Source organism: Dermochelys coriacea, chromosome 4 (assembly GCF_009764565.3).
Source record: "Dermochelys coriacea isolate rDerCor1 chromosome 4, rDerCor1.pri.v4, whole genome shotgun sequence".
Taxonomy (NCBI): domain Eukaryota; kingdom Metazoa; phylum Chordata; order Testudines; family Dermochelyidae; genus Dermochelys; species Dermochelys coriacea.
Window position 1 is genome coordinate 28,205,168 of NC_050071.1, and position 16,267 is coordinate 28,221,434.

At 40.4% G+C, this 16,267-nt stretch overlaps 1 protein-coding gene and 1 long non-coding RNA gene across 2 annotated transcripts in view; one reads left to right on the forward strand and one right to left on the reverse strand.

Moving 5' to 3' along the window:
- The window catches only part of LOC119855224 (alcohol dehydrogenase 1-like), a 21,300-nt gene extending 5,583 nt beyond the window's left edge, over nt 1-15,717 (reverse strand). The window contains exons 1-3 of the mRNA XM_038400894.2: nt 15,546-15,717; nt 5,752-5,853; nt 5,150-5,288 (exon numbers count right to left, since the gene is read on the reverse strand). Of these exons, the coding sequence (XP_038256822.2) occupies nt 5,150-5,288; nt 5,752-5,853; nt 15,546-15,563 (259 nt within the window). The 5' untranslated portion in view covers nt 15,564-15,717. The remainder of the gene's footprint in view (nt 1-5,149; nt 5,289-5,751; nt 5,854-15,545) is intronic.
- LOC122459902 lies at nt 1,511-5,154 on the forward strand. The gene is made up of 3 exons (XR_006280873.1): nt 1,511-1,538; nt 1,972-2,077; nt 4,344-5,154. It is a non-coding gene; the product is annotated as an uncharacterized LOC122459902 (long non-coding RNA).
- Nucleotides 15,718-16,267: the final 550 nt, after the last annotated feature.

The window sequence follows — 16,267 nt, forward strand, 5'->3', positions numbered from 1 at the left end:
TGGGAGGTATTGCCAATTCGGAGAAGGATCGGGATATTATACAGGAGGATCTGAATGACCTTGTAAACTGGAGTAATAGTAATAGGATGAAATTTAATAGTGAGAAGTGTAAGGTTATGCATTTAGGGATTAATAACAAGAATTTTAGCTATAAATTGGGGACGCATCAATTAGAAGTAACGGAAGAGGAGAAGGACCTTGGAGTATTGGTTGATCATAGGATGACTATGAGCTGCCAATGTGATATGGCTGTGAAAAAAGCTAATGCGGTTTTGGGATGCATCAGGAGAGGCATTTCCAGTAGGGATAAGGAGGTTTTAGTACCGTTATACAAGGCACTGGTGAGACCTCACCTAGAATACTGTGTGCAGTTCTGGTCTCCCATGTTTAAAAAGGATGAATTCAAACTGGAGCAGGTACAGAGAAGGGCTACTAGGATGATCCGAGGAATGGAAAACTTGTCTTATGAAAGGAGACTTAAGGAGCTTGGCTTGTTTAGCCTAACTAAAAGAAGGTTGAGGGGAGATATGATTGCTCTCTATAAATATATCAGAGGGATAAATATAGGAGAGGGAGAGGAATTATTTAAGCTCAGCACCAATGTGGACACAAGAACAAATGGGTATAAACTGGCCACCAGGAAGTTTAGACTTGAAATCAGACCAAGGTTTCTAACCATCAGAGGAGTGAAGTTTTGGAATAGCCTTCCAAGGGAAGCAGTGGGGGCAAAAGATCTATCTGGTTTTAAGATTCTACTCGATAAGTTTATGGAGGAGATGGTATGATGGGATAATGGGATTTTGGTAAGTAATTGATCTTTAAATATTCATGGTAAATAGGCCAAATCCCCTGAGATGGGATATTAGATGGATGGGATCTGAGTTACTATAGAAAATTCTTTCCTGGGTATCTGGCTGGTGAATCTTGCCCATATGCTCAGGGTTTAGCTGATTGCCATATTTGGGGTTGGGAAGGAATTTTCCTCCAGGGCAGATTGGAGAGGCCCTGGAGGTTTTTCGCCTTCCTCTGTAGCATGGGGCATGGTTGACTTGAGGGAGGCTTCTCTGCTCCTTGAAGTCTTTGAACCATGATTTAAGGACTTCAGTGGCTCAGACATGGGTGGGGTTTTTCATAGGAGTGGGTGGGTGAGATTCTGTGGCCTGCGCTGTGCAGGAGGTCGGACTAGATGATCAGAATGGTCCCTTCTGACCTTAGTATCTATGAATCTATGAATTTATGAATTGATTAGCAGCTGCTAGAGACAGCAAATATTGCATCATCAGGTCCCTTTTGTCAGAAGGAAGCCTTTAAAATGCATCAGATATATATGGGTCCATATTTCCATACTTCCTGATCTAATCGTTAACATTAATTGTACTTTTACATCTTAAAAATGTTCACTAATCTTTGTCTGAAATTCAAGTATTTTTCATGTTTCTAGTCTATACCATGGAACCCATTACAAGAGTTTAATTTGAAGATTTAAAAAACATGAGCATCTGCTTACTTTGCGGAGACGAACAGGGCAAAATCTACATGTGTGTCTCTGGAGTTTTTACATATAAAAACCTAATGCCTTAAAATTGTAGCGAAAGCATTTTTAAATGGGCTACTTCTAATATAATCAAATGTTACCATCTTTTCCAGCAGCTCTGCTTTTGCCAGCCTTAATTCTGGTGTATTGTTGTTGATCTATCTCTGTGTAAAGATATTAATCATTTATAGTACCTTTGAGAATTGATGAGGGATATAAAGAGAACAGACTGTATGATTACAGTCTGATTTGACAAAACAAACTTTATAGGCCTGTTAAATTTTCTTGTAGTTATGTAATATGCTTACAAAGGAAAAAACAAACAAACTACCCACAGCACAAAGGAAGAAAGCTAACAGACCACTGTAGAAAGCGAAGACACTCCCAGAAAGGAATGCCCAAACACCCATTTTAACATCTTATTACACATTTTTCAGAACTTCAAATTCAACAACCAGCACAAACAATCCAAGATGAAACTAAGCTTCTACTCCATTTTTCATTTTACTGAAACTTATTCAAGAACAGAAGATAGTCACAAATGTATCCTTATCAAAATTAAAGTTCTTAATATCAGTTTAACTATGCTACCATAGAACCATAATAAGGGTAGTTAATTACATGTAGATTAGAACATCTGGTTTCATCTTTTTCCAGCTCAGGGAACCTTCTATTATGCTTCACGGATATTTGATGAGGGTATCTGTTTGTCTTTCTGATCAATCAAATTAAAATTCAGCAGCTTCAGACTGACTCACAAATTTACCTTCAATACTTAGAAATGTTCAACAGGTCTTTCTTAACTGTCTGGTAGGTTAGGAGCTCATAGTCACCAATAAGGGTAGTTAAATTACATGAGGATCTGAATTCTTGGTTTTCTCTTTCCAACTCAGTAAACGTTCCCTTGAACAACAGAGATACTTGATGAAAAGGTCTCTGTGTCATGTCATTACAATTCAACAGCTTTAGACTGTTGCACAAATTTGCCTTTAACAATGAAGAAAACCCTGTGCTATGAATTTACTTTAACAATGATATGGGCAAGTTTGGACCTTAGTTATAATCATACCTTCGTACTAAAGAAATGTGAGACCCTCTGCAGAATAAAACCTTACATTCTTAATGCAACTGCAACTACCACAGTACTATAATCCTGGCAAAGTCAGGTCGGAACCTGTACCTGAATTGCTGACAAGGAGTGGAACACAAATCTAGCTCATTGGTGGAGAACTACACAATAGAACTCTAGCAAATAACATTAGGATTAGACACTATTTTACTGCAGTATCTGACAAAAGATTAAAAACTTGCCTCCCCCACCTAGCCCAGTCTCAGCAAACGTCAAAAGATATCAGAGGATCATTTGGATAAACACATGCCGCATAATACCGAACTTTAAATGGAGGCTGTCGGGGCTTTCTAGTGCCCGGCCACCAACTCTTGCTGGTGGCCGCTCTGACAGTTTTTCCTATAATACTTAATTAACTTGAAGAGAAACAAATAAATATGCACATCTAAATCCTTGTAATTTATTTATTGTTAGCTCGTAAGTCTGCTGCTGTGAAAAGTTATTTTTGTACGTTTTTTAATATCACGTTTCACAGCCTCCCAGCTAGCTAACAAGTCTCTCTGCTGTGAAAAGTGTTACTATCCCTTTTCACAGCAGACTTACTCAGCCCCAGCAAGCCTAGTGACAAATAAAGCCCTGGATGGGGAGGTGGATGGATAGGCAGCAGGGGCCAGGTGCGATGAGGGGGGAGGCAGTGGGGAGCCAGAGCCTGAAGCATAGGGCACCAGGAGGGAGCCTGAAGCCCTGTGGCGAGAGCCTGCGACCCAATCATCCCAAGGCTGAAACCCGAGCCCCACCACCCCTGGGAAGGTGGGGAACTCACAACTCCAGGGTTGTGCCCCAGGTATCTCCAGAGGGTGGCAAGGGCCAACCCCTACTGGCAGTCCCAGCAACCAACAGTGGGGCAGCTGCTCCCCCCTCCCCCCCACAATCACTGCCCAGGAGGCTGAGGCTGTGGCCGCAAGAAAAGCCCCCCCAGTGGCCGCATTTGAGAAATGCTGATCTAGGGAAAGAAATCATAGGGAATTAGAAGCTGGAGACAGCAGAAAGCAACCAGTTTTAGATAACTGTGACCTGGACTTAGTAATAAGACTGCTGAAAGAAACTTGCCAGTTTTTGTTGTTACAACCTGATGGAATAGGAGATCGATAGATCTCGTTGCCAGCTGCCCTCTGAACTGCAGTTAGCGCAGACACTTTCCTTTCTTCCTTTGTCTCACAGTCCACCCCACAGGTCTGTGTGCCCAAAGCATCAACAAAATTCCAAAGTAAAAAGTTGTTCTGATGATTTGCCCAAAGGTACAGCCTAGGACTCCACTGAAATCACATGGTAGTTAGAATTCAAAGTATTATGTTTATATCAATTCTCTAGTTGTCACACACTCTATGCCAGGCTCAAAAGAAAAGAAGAAAAGAAAACGTGTTTCTTTGCAGCCAAAACTTGTCCAACAGTTTGCATGCTTATCTGAAGCTTATCCAAAGCAATTTGATCTGGAAATCTGATGGGAATAAGCTTTCTCAGAAGATTTCCTGTCCTTTCTAATTCCAGTAAGAATACAATAGATGCTTTTGCATTACTGAAGCACTTACATTGCCAGGATAGCCAGGAGGTACAGAGACATTGGGGTGGGGGGAGAGAGAATAAGTAAATATTTTAATCTTTAAAAATGGTTTGGATTCAATTCAAGATTCAGATACCGATCTGGTTCATTTAATATTTTATCTTAAACACTCCGTGCAGCCCTCCTCACAGTTCAGAGTCACTGGGAAAAGAGTACAAGCATTGGTGTCTCATCTTGCAGTGTGCAGAGGAAGTTGAGACCCTCCTCCTGGGTTTTATATTTACCAGCTCTATGGCACAGAGAATATGGTGAAAGAACTCTAAATAAATACAATAAACAATGAAATGGTGTTCTTTGAGAGAACAGGCACAGGAACTAAATCTTTTGTTTGGAAGCTGAATTAAGTACATGAATTAAGACACTTTCTGTGCCAGTGTCACTTAATGCTAAGTGTGAAATAAAGTGTGAATTTCAGTATCATCAAAGTCTGATGACCTGGGCCCTGATTGAGCAAGGTATCTGAGCACATGCCTAACAAAATAGTCACACTGAAGTAAATGGCATTATTTATATGCACAAAGGTAGGCACATGTTAAAATTCCTTGCTGAACGGAAACCCTAACGAGGATCTGAATTCAAAATGGTAGCTCACATTTCGTTCCCTTTGAGTGAAATACAAATAAGCACCTCTTTTGAATGCTGTGGAATGGGGAGCACTTTACAGTCGCATAAAACTAGAAGTGAACAGGCAAACATTTTTGAAATAGGAAAAGATCATTTGGGAGTATAGCAAGAAAGACTTAAACAACACATTTCCCCTCCAAAATATCCTTGACAAGGCCCTGTGAAAGTTGAATGTTGGACTACTTGTTTCCTCTGCAATAAAAGAGTTCATACATGTGAGTGTCTTTGATATTGGAGCAGGGTGTGTGAATGCTAGATGAGAACTATTTATCATTGGTTAGTGCTTGATGCTTTCTTATACCTGGTTTCACATAAGTCACCCCTTCTCCAACGCTCTCTACAACACCAGCTGCTTCATGGCCAAGAATTATGGGAAAAGGCACAGCTAATGCACCACTCATAACATGGTCATCCGAGCGACAGATCCCTGTGGCCAAAATCTGCAGGGAAAGCAAGGAATATTTCAATATGTAAGGAACCAATTTTTCAGATTTTACCCGTGTGATATGATATAGAAGTGAAGATGTATTTTGTATTCAGAGAAGTGAGTATAACCAGACATGATCCCTAAGACTGCTTATTTATCACAGCCATGACTCATGACAGAAATCATAACTTTTAGTGTTTTTGCACCACAAGTTATGGCCTTTGTCATCTGCCACACAAGACTCTTTCACCAACAGAAGTTGGTCCAACAGAAGATATTACCTCACCCAGCTTGTCTCTCTAATATTCTGGAACCAACACAGCAGTTTTAAATAGCCTGTGTAATTCAATATGAGTTCATCCGAGTAGTAAGCACTCTGGTGATAATATTTGTAAGATCGAGCCCTACAATTCTATAGCACGAACATAACCGGCACCGCTACAGTATGTAATTTACAAAGTTCATCTTTTTCCTACCTTAATGCGAACTTCTTGTGCCTTTGGCGGGGCAACTTCCACCTCCTCAATGGAAAATGGTTTCTTAGGCTCCCAGGCAACAGCTGCTTTGCATTTAATGACCTATGAAAACAGCAAGGAAAACAAAATGGCATTTGTGTATGTAGCATCTTCCGCAAGGTGCGGCTCAAGCCTCCTCCCTGGCACTTTGTACTTAGAGTGGCTTCTCCCCTCAACTCACCAGGGTTGGGTCTTGGGTTCTTTTTCTGACATGCCTCCACCCAAGGTGACTCTTCACCTTGTCCCTTGGGAAAATGAATAATGCTACCACTGCTGGTAAGCAGTATAAAACCTATGTAACCCCTTGGGGTTTAGAAAGTATGGCCGCTTTAAAACCTTGTCCTGAGGCAGAGGAAGTGCTATTGTTCCAAGAAGAGGAAGTGCTGGTTGTCCAAGGGGGAGAGGGTTGAAAGAGAGGACAGGGACATGTGGGTGTCTGTACAGCAAGCAGACCCTCATATAGAGAAGCAGCTGAGAACCAGCCTGAAGCCTGCGAGAGACAAAGCAGCTGATTTGGGACATCCCAGGATGGAAGCCAGGAGGAGCACCATGCCAGTAAGGAATCACCTCAGAAGGACAAAGCAGAGCTGCACCTAGTATCACTGTCACTCAGACAGACTGTATAGGGCCATGAGTACTGAGGCTTATGAGAATACACTGAGAATATGGAGAAAGGTCCGCCAGTTAAGTGGGAGGGTTGTCGCTCTGTGGAGAGAGCTAGAAGAGGGCACTGGAGGGGTTGTTGGGGAAAGTTTACTGGTGCTGAAGATGCCAGGAACAACCAAGCTTCACTGCTGGACTGGAACTCTGCCAAGTATTCCTGAACTCTGAGTCTGGACACAGTGCTCAGCATCTGTCCTTTTACGTTGTGATAGCACTGGGCTCCTGGATCTTTGTATTGGATATAATCGTTTTCCTTCTCCCCCTATATTTTCCTCCATTCATCCTCCTGTAAATAAATATTTCCCTTTCCTATATTCATTGTACTATTCCACTGTGTGCATCTGTGTGTTTTTAGTGTGCGTGGGGGAAGGGGTTAGAACAAGTGCCCCTGGTGGGGAAGGGAGTTTCCCTGCTGCATTCCTGCAGGCCCCTAATCTTGGCCAGAGCCCGCCGCATGAAGTCTTGGCCACGAGGGCACTACAGTTACACCCAATACACAACACATTAATACAAACCCCAGCAAAGGAATGACACACCCCAAAACAACAATACAACAAAAGAGGACTTTATTAGCTGGAAAATAGGATCTGGGGAAGAAAAAGGTTAGGGTTAACTAAGTATTAAAACATCAGCAAATCAATCAATTATCCACCTCCCAACACTCAAATCTTCGCAACCCTTAAGTCCTTTCCTGGCACCTTCCCCAGCAGATGGTATGCTAGAGATGAATCTGGGGACATGCGCAGCAGCACTGTGAACATTGGCTGGCTTAAACAAAAAGAGTCCTCTCGTCTTTTAAGTTCAGTACAGTTACGTGTCTCTGAATCATACTGGTTTTCTAAATTATATGACCAAAGGCTTAACTACTTGGTCATCTGTCTGTCCATTAGTTGCAATGAGTGGCTGTGGTTAGTTTGGAATTTTTGAGTCATCATCTTCTGCATCCACCATCTGGAGAGTTTTCTGTGTTGATTGTTCTTTCTGAGGAACAAATGGCAGACATTGATTGGTTCTGCTGAACTCTCCGCTGTCAGTCTTGTGTTCTAAAAGTGTTCTTTTGGCCTTTTCATCCAATTTGGCTACTCCCTTCATTTCTGGACGCTTGGGAGATAAATTCTTTTCCGAACCTGAAATAGTAGCTCTGAGTTGTCTTCCCTTCTGGACTTGTGCTGGACTATTTTCAGTAGCCACTATTGGTGTTAATGTGTAACTCAGAAGAGCAAGGAATGGCTCTTCCTGCTGTAGGATTTTCTTGGCTGTCTATACAGATTTCTCAGCCTTTCTATTTGCTTATGGATAATATAGGCTGCTAGTAATAGGATCAAAATTATATTTTGTTTGGAACAACTTAAATTCTGCAGCAGTGAATTGTGGTCTGTGTCTATCACTAGTTGCTCACCAAAGTGAGCAAAAGCTCACTTCACTTTCTCGATAACACTGTGACGTGGTAGGTCTTTCAAGTACATTATTTCTATATACGTGAAAAATAGTCCACGATGACGAGGTAATGATGTCCTCTGAATTCGTATAAATCTGCAGCTAGTCTCTTCCAACATCTGTCTGGTAAATGTCATTTAAGTCCTTGCTGATGCCCAGCCACCACACTGACTGGTTGGCCCGTTCACAACATTTAGTTATTCCTTGATGTTCTTCATGGATGAGGTTTAGGATTTCTCCTCTCATTTCATTTGGAATTGCAATGCAAATCCCTTTAATTATGAGTCCACTTGACTCACTTACTTGTACACGCACTGCAAAGTAATCTCATCACTTCCTTAGTGTCCTTTAGATACTTGAGTCAGCTGCCCCTAATGTAACTTAGAACTTCCTGAAGTTGTATGTCTGTCAAGATTGCTTTTTGTATCTGGAATAGTCTCTCTTCTGACACTGGCCTATATGTGTCCACAGCAGCCACGTATGCTTCTACACCTTCTTTGAGCTCATGGGCAGTTGAGTGTGATGCTGGGTTCCATGACTGAGTGTCTGCTACTACCAATTTTTTCCCAGAAACGTACTTAGCAATTGGATTAAATCTCATTAACCTTAGCAACAGATGGCATTTCAACAGTGCTTGATCCAGATCTTTTCCGTTAATGAGGGTTACAAGTGGTTTATTGTCTGTTATCAGTGTAAACAAATCAAGTTTGCACAGAGATCTGTAAAAGTTCTCATGTGCTTGCCAGGTACTCCTTTTCAATCTGTGCATATCATTTTTCTGTTTCTGTGAGTGTGCAAGAGCAAAATGCAACTGGCTTTCATTCAGAACCATGTTGTTGCAACAATGCACTACCTAGGCCATAGCTGCTTGTATACAGACTGACCATTGTGGGTTTATTAACATTGTTGTACTTGAGAATGGAAGCTGTTGAGATTCTTTTTTCTTTTTGAAGGTAATTTCTTGATTTGGCCCCATGATGGGGAATACCTACCCCACACTGGGCTGGAGGGAGTTAATCCCATGCTATGGGCTGAGGAAGCCATGCCCCTTCACGCCTGCTGGGCATGCTCTGACTGGAACCTCAGTATAAGAGGGAGCAGCTCAGCTCAGTCTGGGCTGACTGCTGACAAGGGTAGATGTGTACCACAGGCTCCTTCTGGGAGAGTGCCAGAGCCACCAGACGCCAGCCAGGTTGGTTCCTCTACTGAACCCCAGTCAACTGCTGAGGCCGATGGAGGGAAGGCAGTTATTGCCGAGGGATCCCCCGGCATTGGGAGAAGGGGTAAGAAGGAAGGTATCAGTTCCCTAAGGCCCTAGGTTGGATGGAACCCAGTGGAGAAGGGAGGGTCCCGGTCTCCCTGCCCTGTCCAACCCACCATGGACACCGCCACCATACAGGGAGGTGAATTGGGCCACCGCCTTACTGTCCTGAACCCTGGGACAGCCCTACTGACTCTGGCCATTGGACCATGCTACCCTGGGAAGGAGAGCAGCTACTTAGACTTTAGCCACTAAGCTTATGGTCCTGAAGCCCAGGCTTGCCTTAAGGAACTTGGGCCACCTGGCCATACTGCCCTAAGGGGCTGATGGGGTATATCTGCCCCTTAACAGGCCACCATAACCAATTTCAGTGGTTTTGTCACTGTAGAAAGGTTTTGTAGGTATCTACCAATGTAATTTATCATCCCCAGTACACATCTCAGTTCTGGTATATTAGTTGGTGCAGTCAATTAAGAACATAAGAACGGCCATACTGGGTCAGACCAAAGATCCATCAAGCCCAGCATCCTGTCCTCTGACAGTGACTAATGGCAGGTGCCCCAAAGGGGATGAACGGACAGGTTATCATCAAGTGATCCATGCCCTGTCACCCAATCCCAGCTTCTGGCAAACAGAGGCTAGGGACACCATTCCTGCCCATCCTGGATAATAGCCATTGATGGACCTATCTTCCATGAATCTATCTAGCAATTCTCTAATTGCTTGTACTTTCTCAGGACTCGGATTGATTTCATCTTTCTTTGTCGATCCCAAAAACTCGATTTGGTGCAGGTGAAAAATGCTTTTTTCATTGTTGAGTTTTAATCCAGATGGACTGATCAAGGCTTAGGACTTTGAGGGTTTTGTGTTCTTCCATCCAAGATCCATGCGTCGTCCATGAAAACTAGAACCCCATTTATGTTAGTTACCAATTCTGCCATCTTTCTTTGGAAATTTTCAAGTGCACTGGTGGTCTGAAAAGTTAATCTTCAAAAGTAAAATCTCCCAAAGGATGTGATAAATGGAGCATTTTCTCAGCTAAAGGAATTTGCCAGAATCTACTCAAGGTATCCAGCTCAGAGAACACTGTAGCTCCTTTCACTTTGGGGAGGAAGTCATCCAGTGGTGGGAGGATACATTTTTCTCTTGTAGCTGCTTCATTAAGTCATTTAAGATCCACACAGATTCATATTTTTTTCTTTTATTTTAATAACTGGTACCATTGAAACACAACATGCTGTTGGGTCAGAGATTTTCTCAATCATACCAATCCATTCCATTCTCTTTAATTCAGTTTCCACTTTATGAAGTAATAGAATCGGAATCCTGTGAGGTGTGTGCACGCTGTATGGGTCAGCATTGTCTCTTGAGGTTATTTGTACTGCAGATCCTTTCTAAAGTCCAATATTTACAAATATTCCATCGAGTTCCTCCACCCATCTCACTAGGCCCAGCATGGCTGCTGGCGTGTAATCATGGCTGAGAAGGCTGCCGGCGTATGATCCATTGATCACATACATTCTGAATGCATAACTTTTGTCTTAGGACTCATCACAGCTGTGTCAGGTGACTTCAGCTCTGGGAGGGGTTAAAGATGATTGTTTCAATAGAAACAGAAGGAAACAACAAAAACAGCTTGGAATAATGGTGACCAAGCTACCAAATAGCACCTAGAAGGGGGGAATAATTAAAAAAAAAAAAAAAAAGTCCTAAAAGAAAACAATCCTAAAAAAAGCAAACAAACGTTTCAGGTAGAGCTGGTGGAAGTTTTTCAAACAAAAAGGTATTTGAAAAACATATATTTAAATTTTTTTGTGCAAAAAATTGTCAATAGTTCAAATATTTCATAAAAAGTGTAAAAAAAATTGAAAAATTGAATGCAAATATTAAATTTACAATTTATTGTTTATCTATTTTCATAAAATGTTACCATTTTAGGGGAAAATTGAAATTAATATTGCAAAAAAAATTGAAAAAATAGTTCCATTTTGAAAGGAAAACAAGTTCAATGGTTTGAATTTTTCCCACACACTACTTTTAGATTTTTCTATCAGGTTTAGTTTCAAGTTTTGATCTAGCTAATAAGGAAAGACTGGTGGGGCTCAGGAAGTGCCATCATATAGCTGTGGTGCAGCTGAGTGCCATACACCTACTGAATGGCTGCTCTTCTCATGCTGGTCTATCAGGAGGACTTTCCAGGCTCCATTTTGCTGACCCTGACGCTACTGAATGGCTAACACATGTGTGATGTCTACCTCAGCCCTTTAACATTTTTCTTTTTTGTTTTGTTTTTTTAATTTGTTTTTCATCTTTATTGTACCTCTTGTGCATTCACTAATAATGAAGCTTCTAGTATCTGCAGTAGATGTGAGTATTTAGTGGAGATACATTAATGTTAAACTATTTTAATGTATGTGCAGTATGTTGAACCATTATAAAGAATGACTGAAGTGGAATGTTTCCCAAGATAACGTATTTTCCTAAAATAAGACCTTCAAGTTAAATCCAGGATTCTTGCTCCTTGAAATATATTTATATTTTAAATTAATTGCATTTACAGGGGTCACTGAATTGCTTATCTGCTGACATATCCAGAACCACATTTCTATAAATGATGAAAATTCATTTGAAAGAAAAATTGACAACCCTCCTCCCCCCGCAAAAAAAGCTTTCCTTTTTAAATTTAATCATTGTCTCTTGTTGGACTTTTAAAAGTGGAGTACTTTAACAGTTTATTCCATTGTAAAAGATTCTACCTGTAGGTGTGACTTTTAAAATGGGAAATGCCACTGGAACCAGGAATCGTTCTCAAAATTATAGCGAGTTTAACAAAAAGGGGAAAAAAACTAGTTTAATTAACACTTTCAAAATGTCAAACTTGTTTTAATTTGAAAGGTTTTGAAATGGATTCTTTGTTTTTATTAAAATCTGTCACAATTTTTTTTAATTTCTGAAGTGTTTACCCAAAGCATTATTCAAATCATCATTAAAAAGTTTATGGAAATTTATCATTTGCTGAAAAGGGGGTTTTCGGCAAATGAAAAATTTTGACTACTACTTTGACACTTCCTATTAAAAAGTCTAAATATCAGAAAGAGATGACATTTTTGAGTGAAAAAAGAACGTTGTCAAAAGATTACATGGAATTTTTTTTAAAAGAACTTTTCAATGAAAAACTTGGTTTGGAAATAGTTACTAGCACCACTAAAAGTAAAATGGACTTTTTAAGCATGCCCACTATAAAAGCTAGCTCAAATAATTATAGAAAACACCACAACATTCAAAAATAAGCAACTTCAGCCCCGATCTCACAAAGATTTAAGCACGTGCTTAACTTTACACACTGTGACTGCTCTCATTGAGTGCACTGGGACGACTCACATGGCACTATATTGCCATTGACATCAGTGGCAGCAGGATCAAGCCTGCAGTCCACCAAGTTAAGCACACACATGTTTTTGCAGGACTGGGCCTTTATATGTAATGCTGCCAAGCTCATGCCAAGGCCTCCCCGAATCCTGACAAATGCACAGCTGAAAACCAGACTGGCTCAGCTGTATGTTAGTGTTGTTAAAAGAGATGTTAAGTTTATAAGAATGTTTTTAGACCTGATGAAATGTTTGCAGGATGTATTGATCTCACTTATAACCTCCATATCCCATGGTATAAAGTTATATTGAGTGTTTGCATTGTAAATCTCCTGCGCAACTCAAACTGAAAAGAAGCATCAATTAATGTAAAGTGCTGGTCTTTCACACAAGAAGGCCCATTGAAACCAAATAAGCTGCTGTGAAACATCAAAAGGCCAAAGACTTTGTTGATTGTGTCCCCTCTCACACATACACCCATGAAGAAGAGTTGAGCAAAAACACTTGTCCCATGAGTTTGAACTCAAAGATATAAAAATCCCTGACCAGAAGGAACTGCATCACTATATTGCTTGGCATTCAGAGAAGGCAATGTTTCTAAACATAAGCTTAGGATCCTCAAGCTGCTTAGCTTGGAGTAGCTCTCAAGAGCATAGAATGCTTGCATCTCACAGCAGCTTCTATTATCTTTTGGAACCTAAGATGTTAACTGATTTGTTCACCTGCTTTAACCTCGTAAATAACATTTCTTTTTTTAGTTAATAAATCTGTCTTTGGTTTATTATAGCATTGGCTATAAGTATTGTCTTTTGGCGTGAGATCTAAGGTGCAATTGACCTCGGGTAAGTGACTGGCCCTTTGGAACTGGGAGTAACCTGAATATTGCTTGTGATTTTTTTTTTTTAAAGTGTAAGGGACTATCTATCACAAAGGCAAGAGTTCCCGAGTGGCAATACAGACTGGGTTACGCCAGGAGACTACTTTGACTCCATGGTTAGGTTGCTGTAGTGCTTGGAGTTCACACTTCTTGGCTGGTGAAATCTAAGTGTAGCACTCCCAACCAATTTGGGGTTTGAGCCCTTCTTCTTTACAGTCCGCCCTGAGGTTGTCACTCATGCTAGTCAGCTATTCCAGCCAGCTTGACAAATGCAAAAGGATTTTATCATCAGAGCAGTGAGAAAATACCAATTTTTGCTTAACAAAAATACAATAGAAGAACATTTCCAATTAGTAATAAATCCTATTATCTGAACAAAAAAAATTAAGTTTGACAAAATAATAGCTGAGTGCAACAAAATAGTCCAGCCCCAGCACATTGACTCAAGATGGGAATGACTGTAATCCTTTATAGGGACAGACTTAATAAAAATGCTCCAAGAGGTCTGCAAATTCATGTCAGACATAAAGATGTCCAACATCAATTTACAGCGGAGATCAAAGATCACATTTTAAAGAGATACAGGACACGAGTGGGGGGGGGGGAAGCAAGCTTGTACATTTTGGTCTTACATAGTATTCCATTTACCATGTGGCGATACGGATTTAACAATCTGTAAAGGGCAAAGTCCTGCATAGTTTATGAATAGAAATGTAGCCCAAACCTCCAAACTATGAATTACGAATTCCTAATGCAAACAAATATATCTGAACCCAATTCTTTCTGTATAAGTACATAAGGCTCCCTCTGAAGAAGTCCCACTGAGTCCAGTGGAAGCCCTAGGCGTGCATTCACCCATTGGATGATTGTAGGAACCATTACAACTCCCAGCACAAGCTGGGGGTCACACAGTCAGATGCTTCAGAACATCTCCTACTTTCTACAAGTCTTGGGGCAAAATTTCTGTTGCAATGTTTTTTTTTCCACCAAATGCATCCGATGAAGTGAGCTGTAGCTCACGAAAGCTTATGCTCAAATAAATTTGTTAGTCTCTAAGGTGCCACAAGTACTCCTTTTCTTTTTGCGAATACAGACTAACACGGCTGCTACTCTGAAACCTGTTGCAATGTAGTAACCGTTCTTTATATACAATCTGGCCGGACATAGAACAAAATAATATAGTCTCAACAGAACTTTCTTAATGAGTGTTTCAGTGATGTATATTCTTCCTTTAGGTGTTTCATCTAGCAGGGCTCATGTTCATCTATCAAAATCCAGTATTCTTATATCAAGGTTTTTTAGTCCCTTTTATTAAATGTAGGAAACCAAATCTATCCATGACATCTACAACAGCATGGAAACTACAAGAGCCTAGTAGAGGTGTAAATACTCATTTTTATTTATCTTTGGTGAAATTATAAATTTTACAAATTAAATATTGAACAGGAAAATATTCAATAAATTATTTTGATCAGTAGATAATATTTACACATTAAGTTTCCCAAAGCAACCATAATTTAGCCCTATTTTGCATATGGTATATATTGCAGTATTTGTTGTTCATTGTCGTTTATTTAAGATACGTATTCAACGTGGTTAAGTTACAAGTGCTGTGCAAACTTTGGTTCTGAATGGACATTTCCACAGCTACATTAGCAAACTTAAGACTACATAAATTTGGTCTTGATTTTTTGTATTTAATTTTTTTAAAAAGGAAGATAAAATAGAAAAACACTATCTATATGCCCACAGCTTAAAGCGCGTTGGGATCTTACATTTAGATCTTTCGTCCTGAATCATTTAATAAGTGCTTAAAAAAAATGAACCTGAAATGTATTCAGCTAAACAACCAGATATGAAATAAATGCACAAACGACAGGATTTCATTTTGATTTTGCTGCTATGCCTTGATAGGGTGTGTTCGAAAAGCAAAGTTCTGCATTTAAACTTTGTTGCTCATTTTCAGCACAGTGCTTATATTCTTGGGCAGCGCAACAAACACTCCATACCATGTTTATGCCAAACATTATTTAAGAGTTTTATGAATTATTAAAATATTAAGAGTCACAAATTTAAAAACAGCAATTCTGTACCAGTTTCTTTATCATCTGCAATGAGGAGAGCTTTCTAAAATAAATTGCTTGCTTACTTTGCCTGAAGTGCTCATGCTGTCTGTCTTTTTCACAGCTTGCTAACGCTAGTTTCTTGCTCCAGAAGTTTAGTCGGCTGTCGAGGATTCCTCTTGCTGATAGTCTGTCCTGCTGGATAAATAGATTAAAAGTTGTTCCTGCAATTTGCTGCGATGAATACGTTACTTGGGGCCTTTTAACCAAGCCTATTTGTGCCCTAACCCCACCCCTCAAACATCCAAAGCACTGAACAGAAAAACTAAACCACTCCTCTAATGAAAATCTACTCTCCGCTGAACTTTTGTAACATTAAACAATTAGAAGTGGGCTGACCTGATAGTATACTGTCTTATTACAGTGCATTTATAAAGTGCCACAAACATACATGGCGATTTACAATAAATAGGGCATGCCAGATAAAGAACAGTGTGCTTGTTCTTATGAGTGGGAGGCAGATGTAAGCCCAGTGAAGTACCAGGCATATAGCTGCACAGGGGAAATCAGAATTCAGATCTCTAGCACCTTTCTCACTCCTGGTCTAGCAAAGGCTTTAATAAGCAGCAACAAGGCAACAACACACTCCTCTCCTTACAGAGATGCAGTGAGCTGGGAAAAGGAAAGCAGGGATTGCTCTCAGGCAACCCAGTCTGACTCCCAGGGTGGTACTGACGAGTACCAAAGGAATCATCGCCAGGCCTTGTCAGCCAGGAGGGGGTCACATAAGTATTTCAAGTGGCTAATA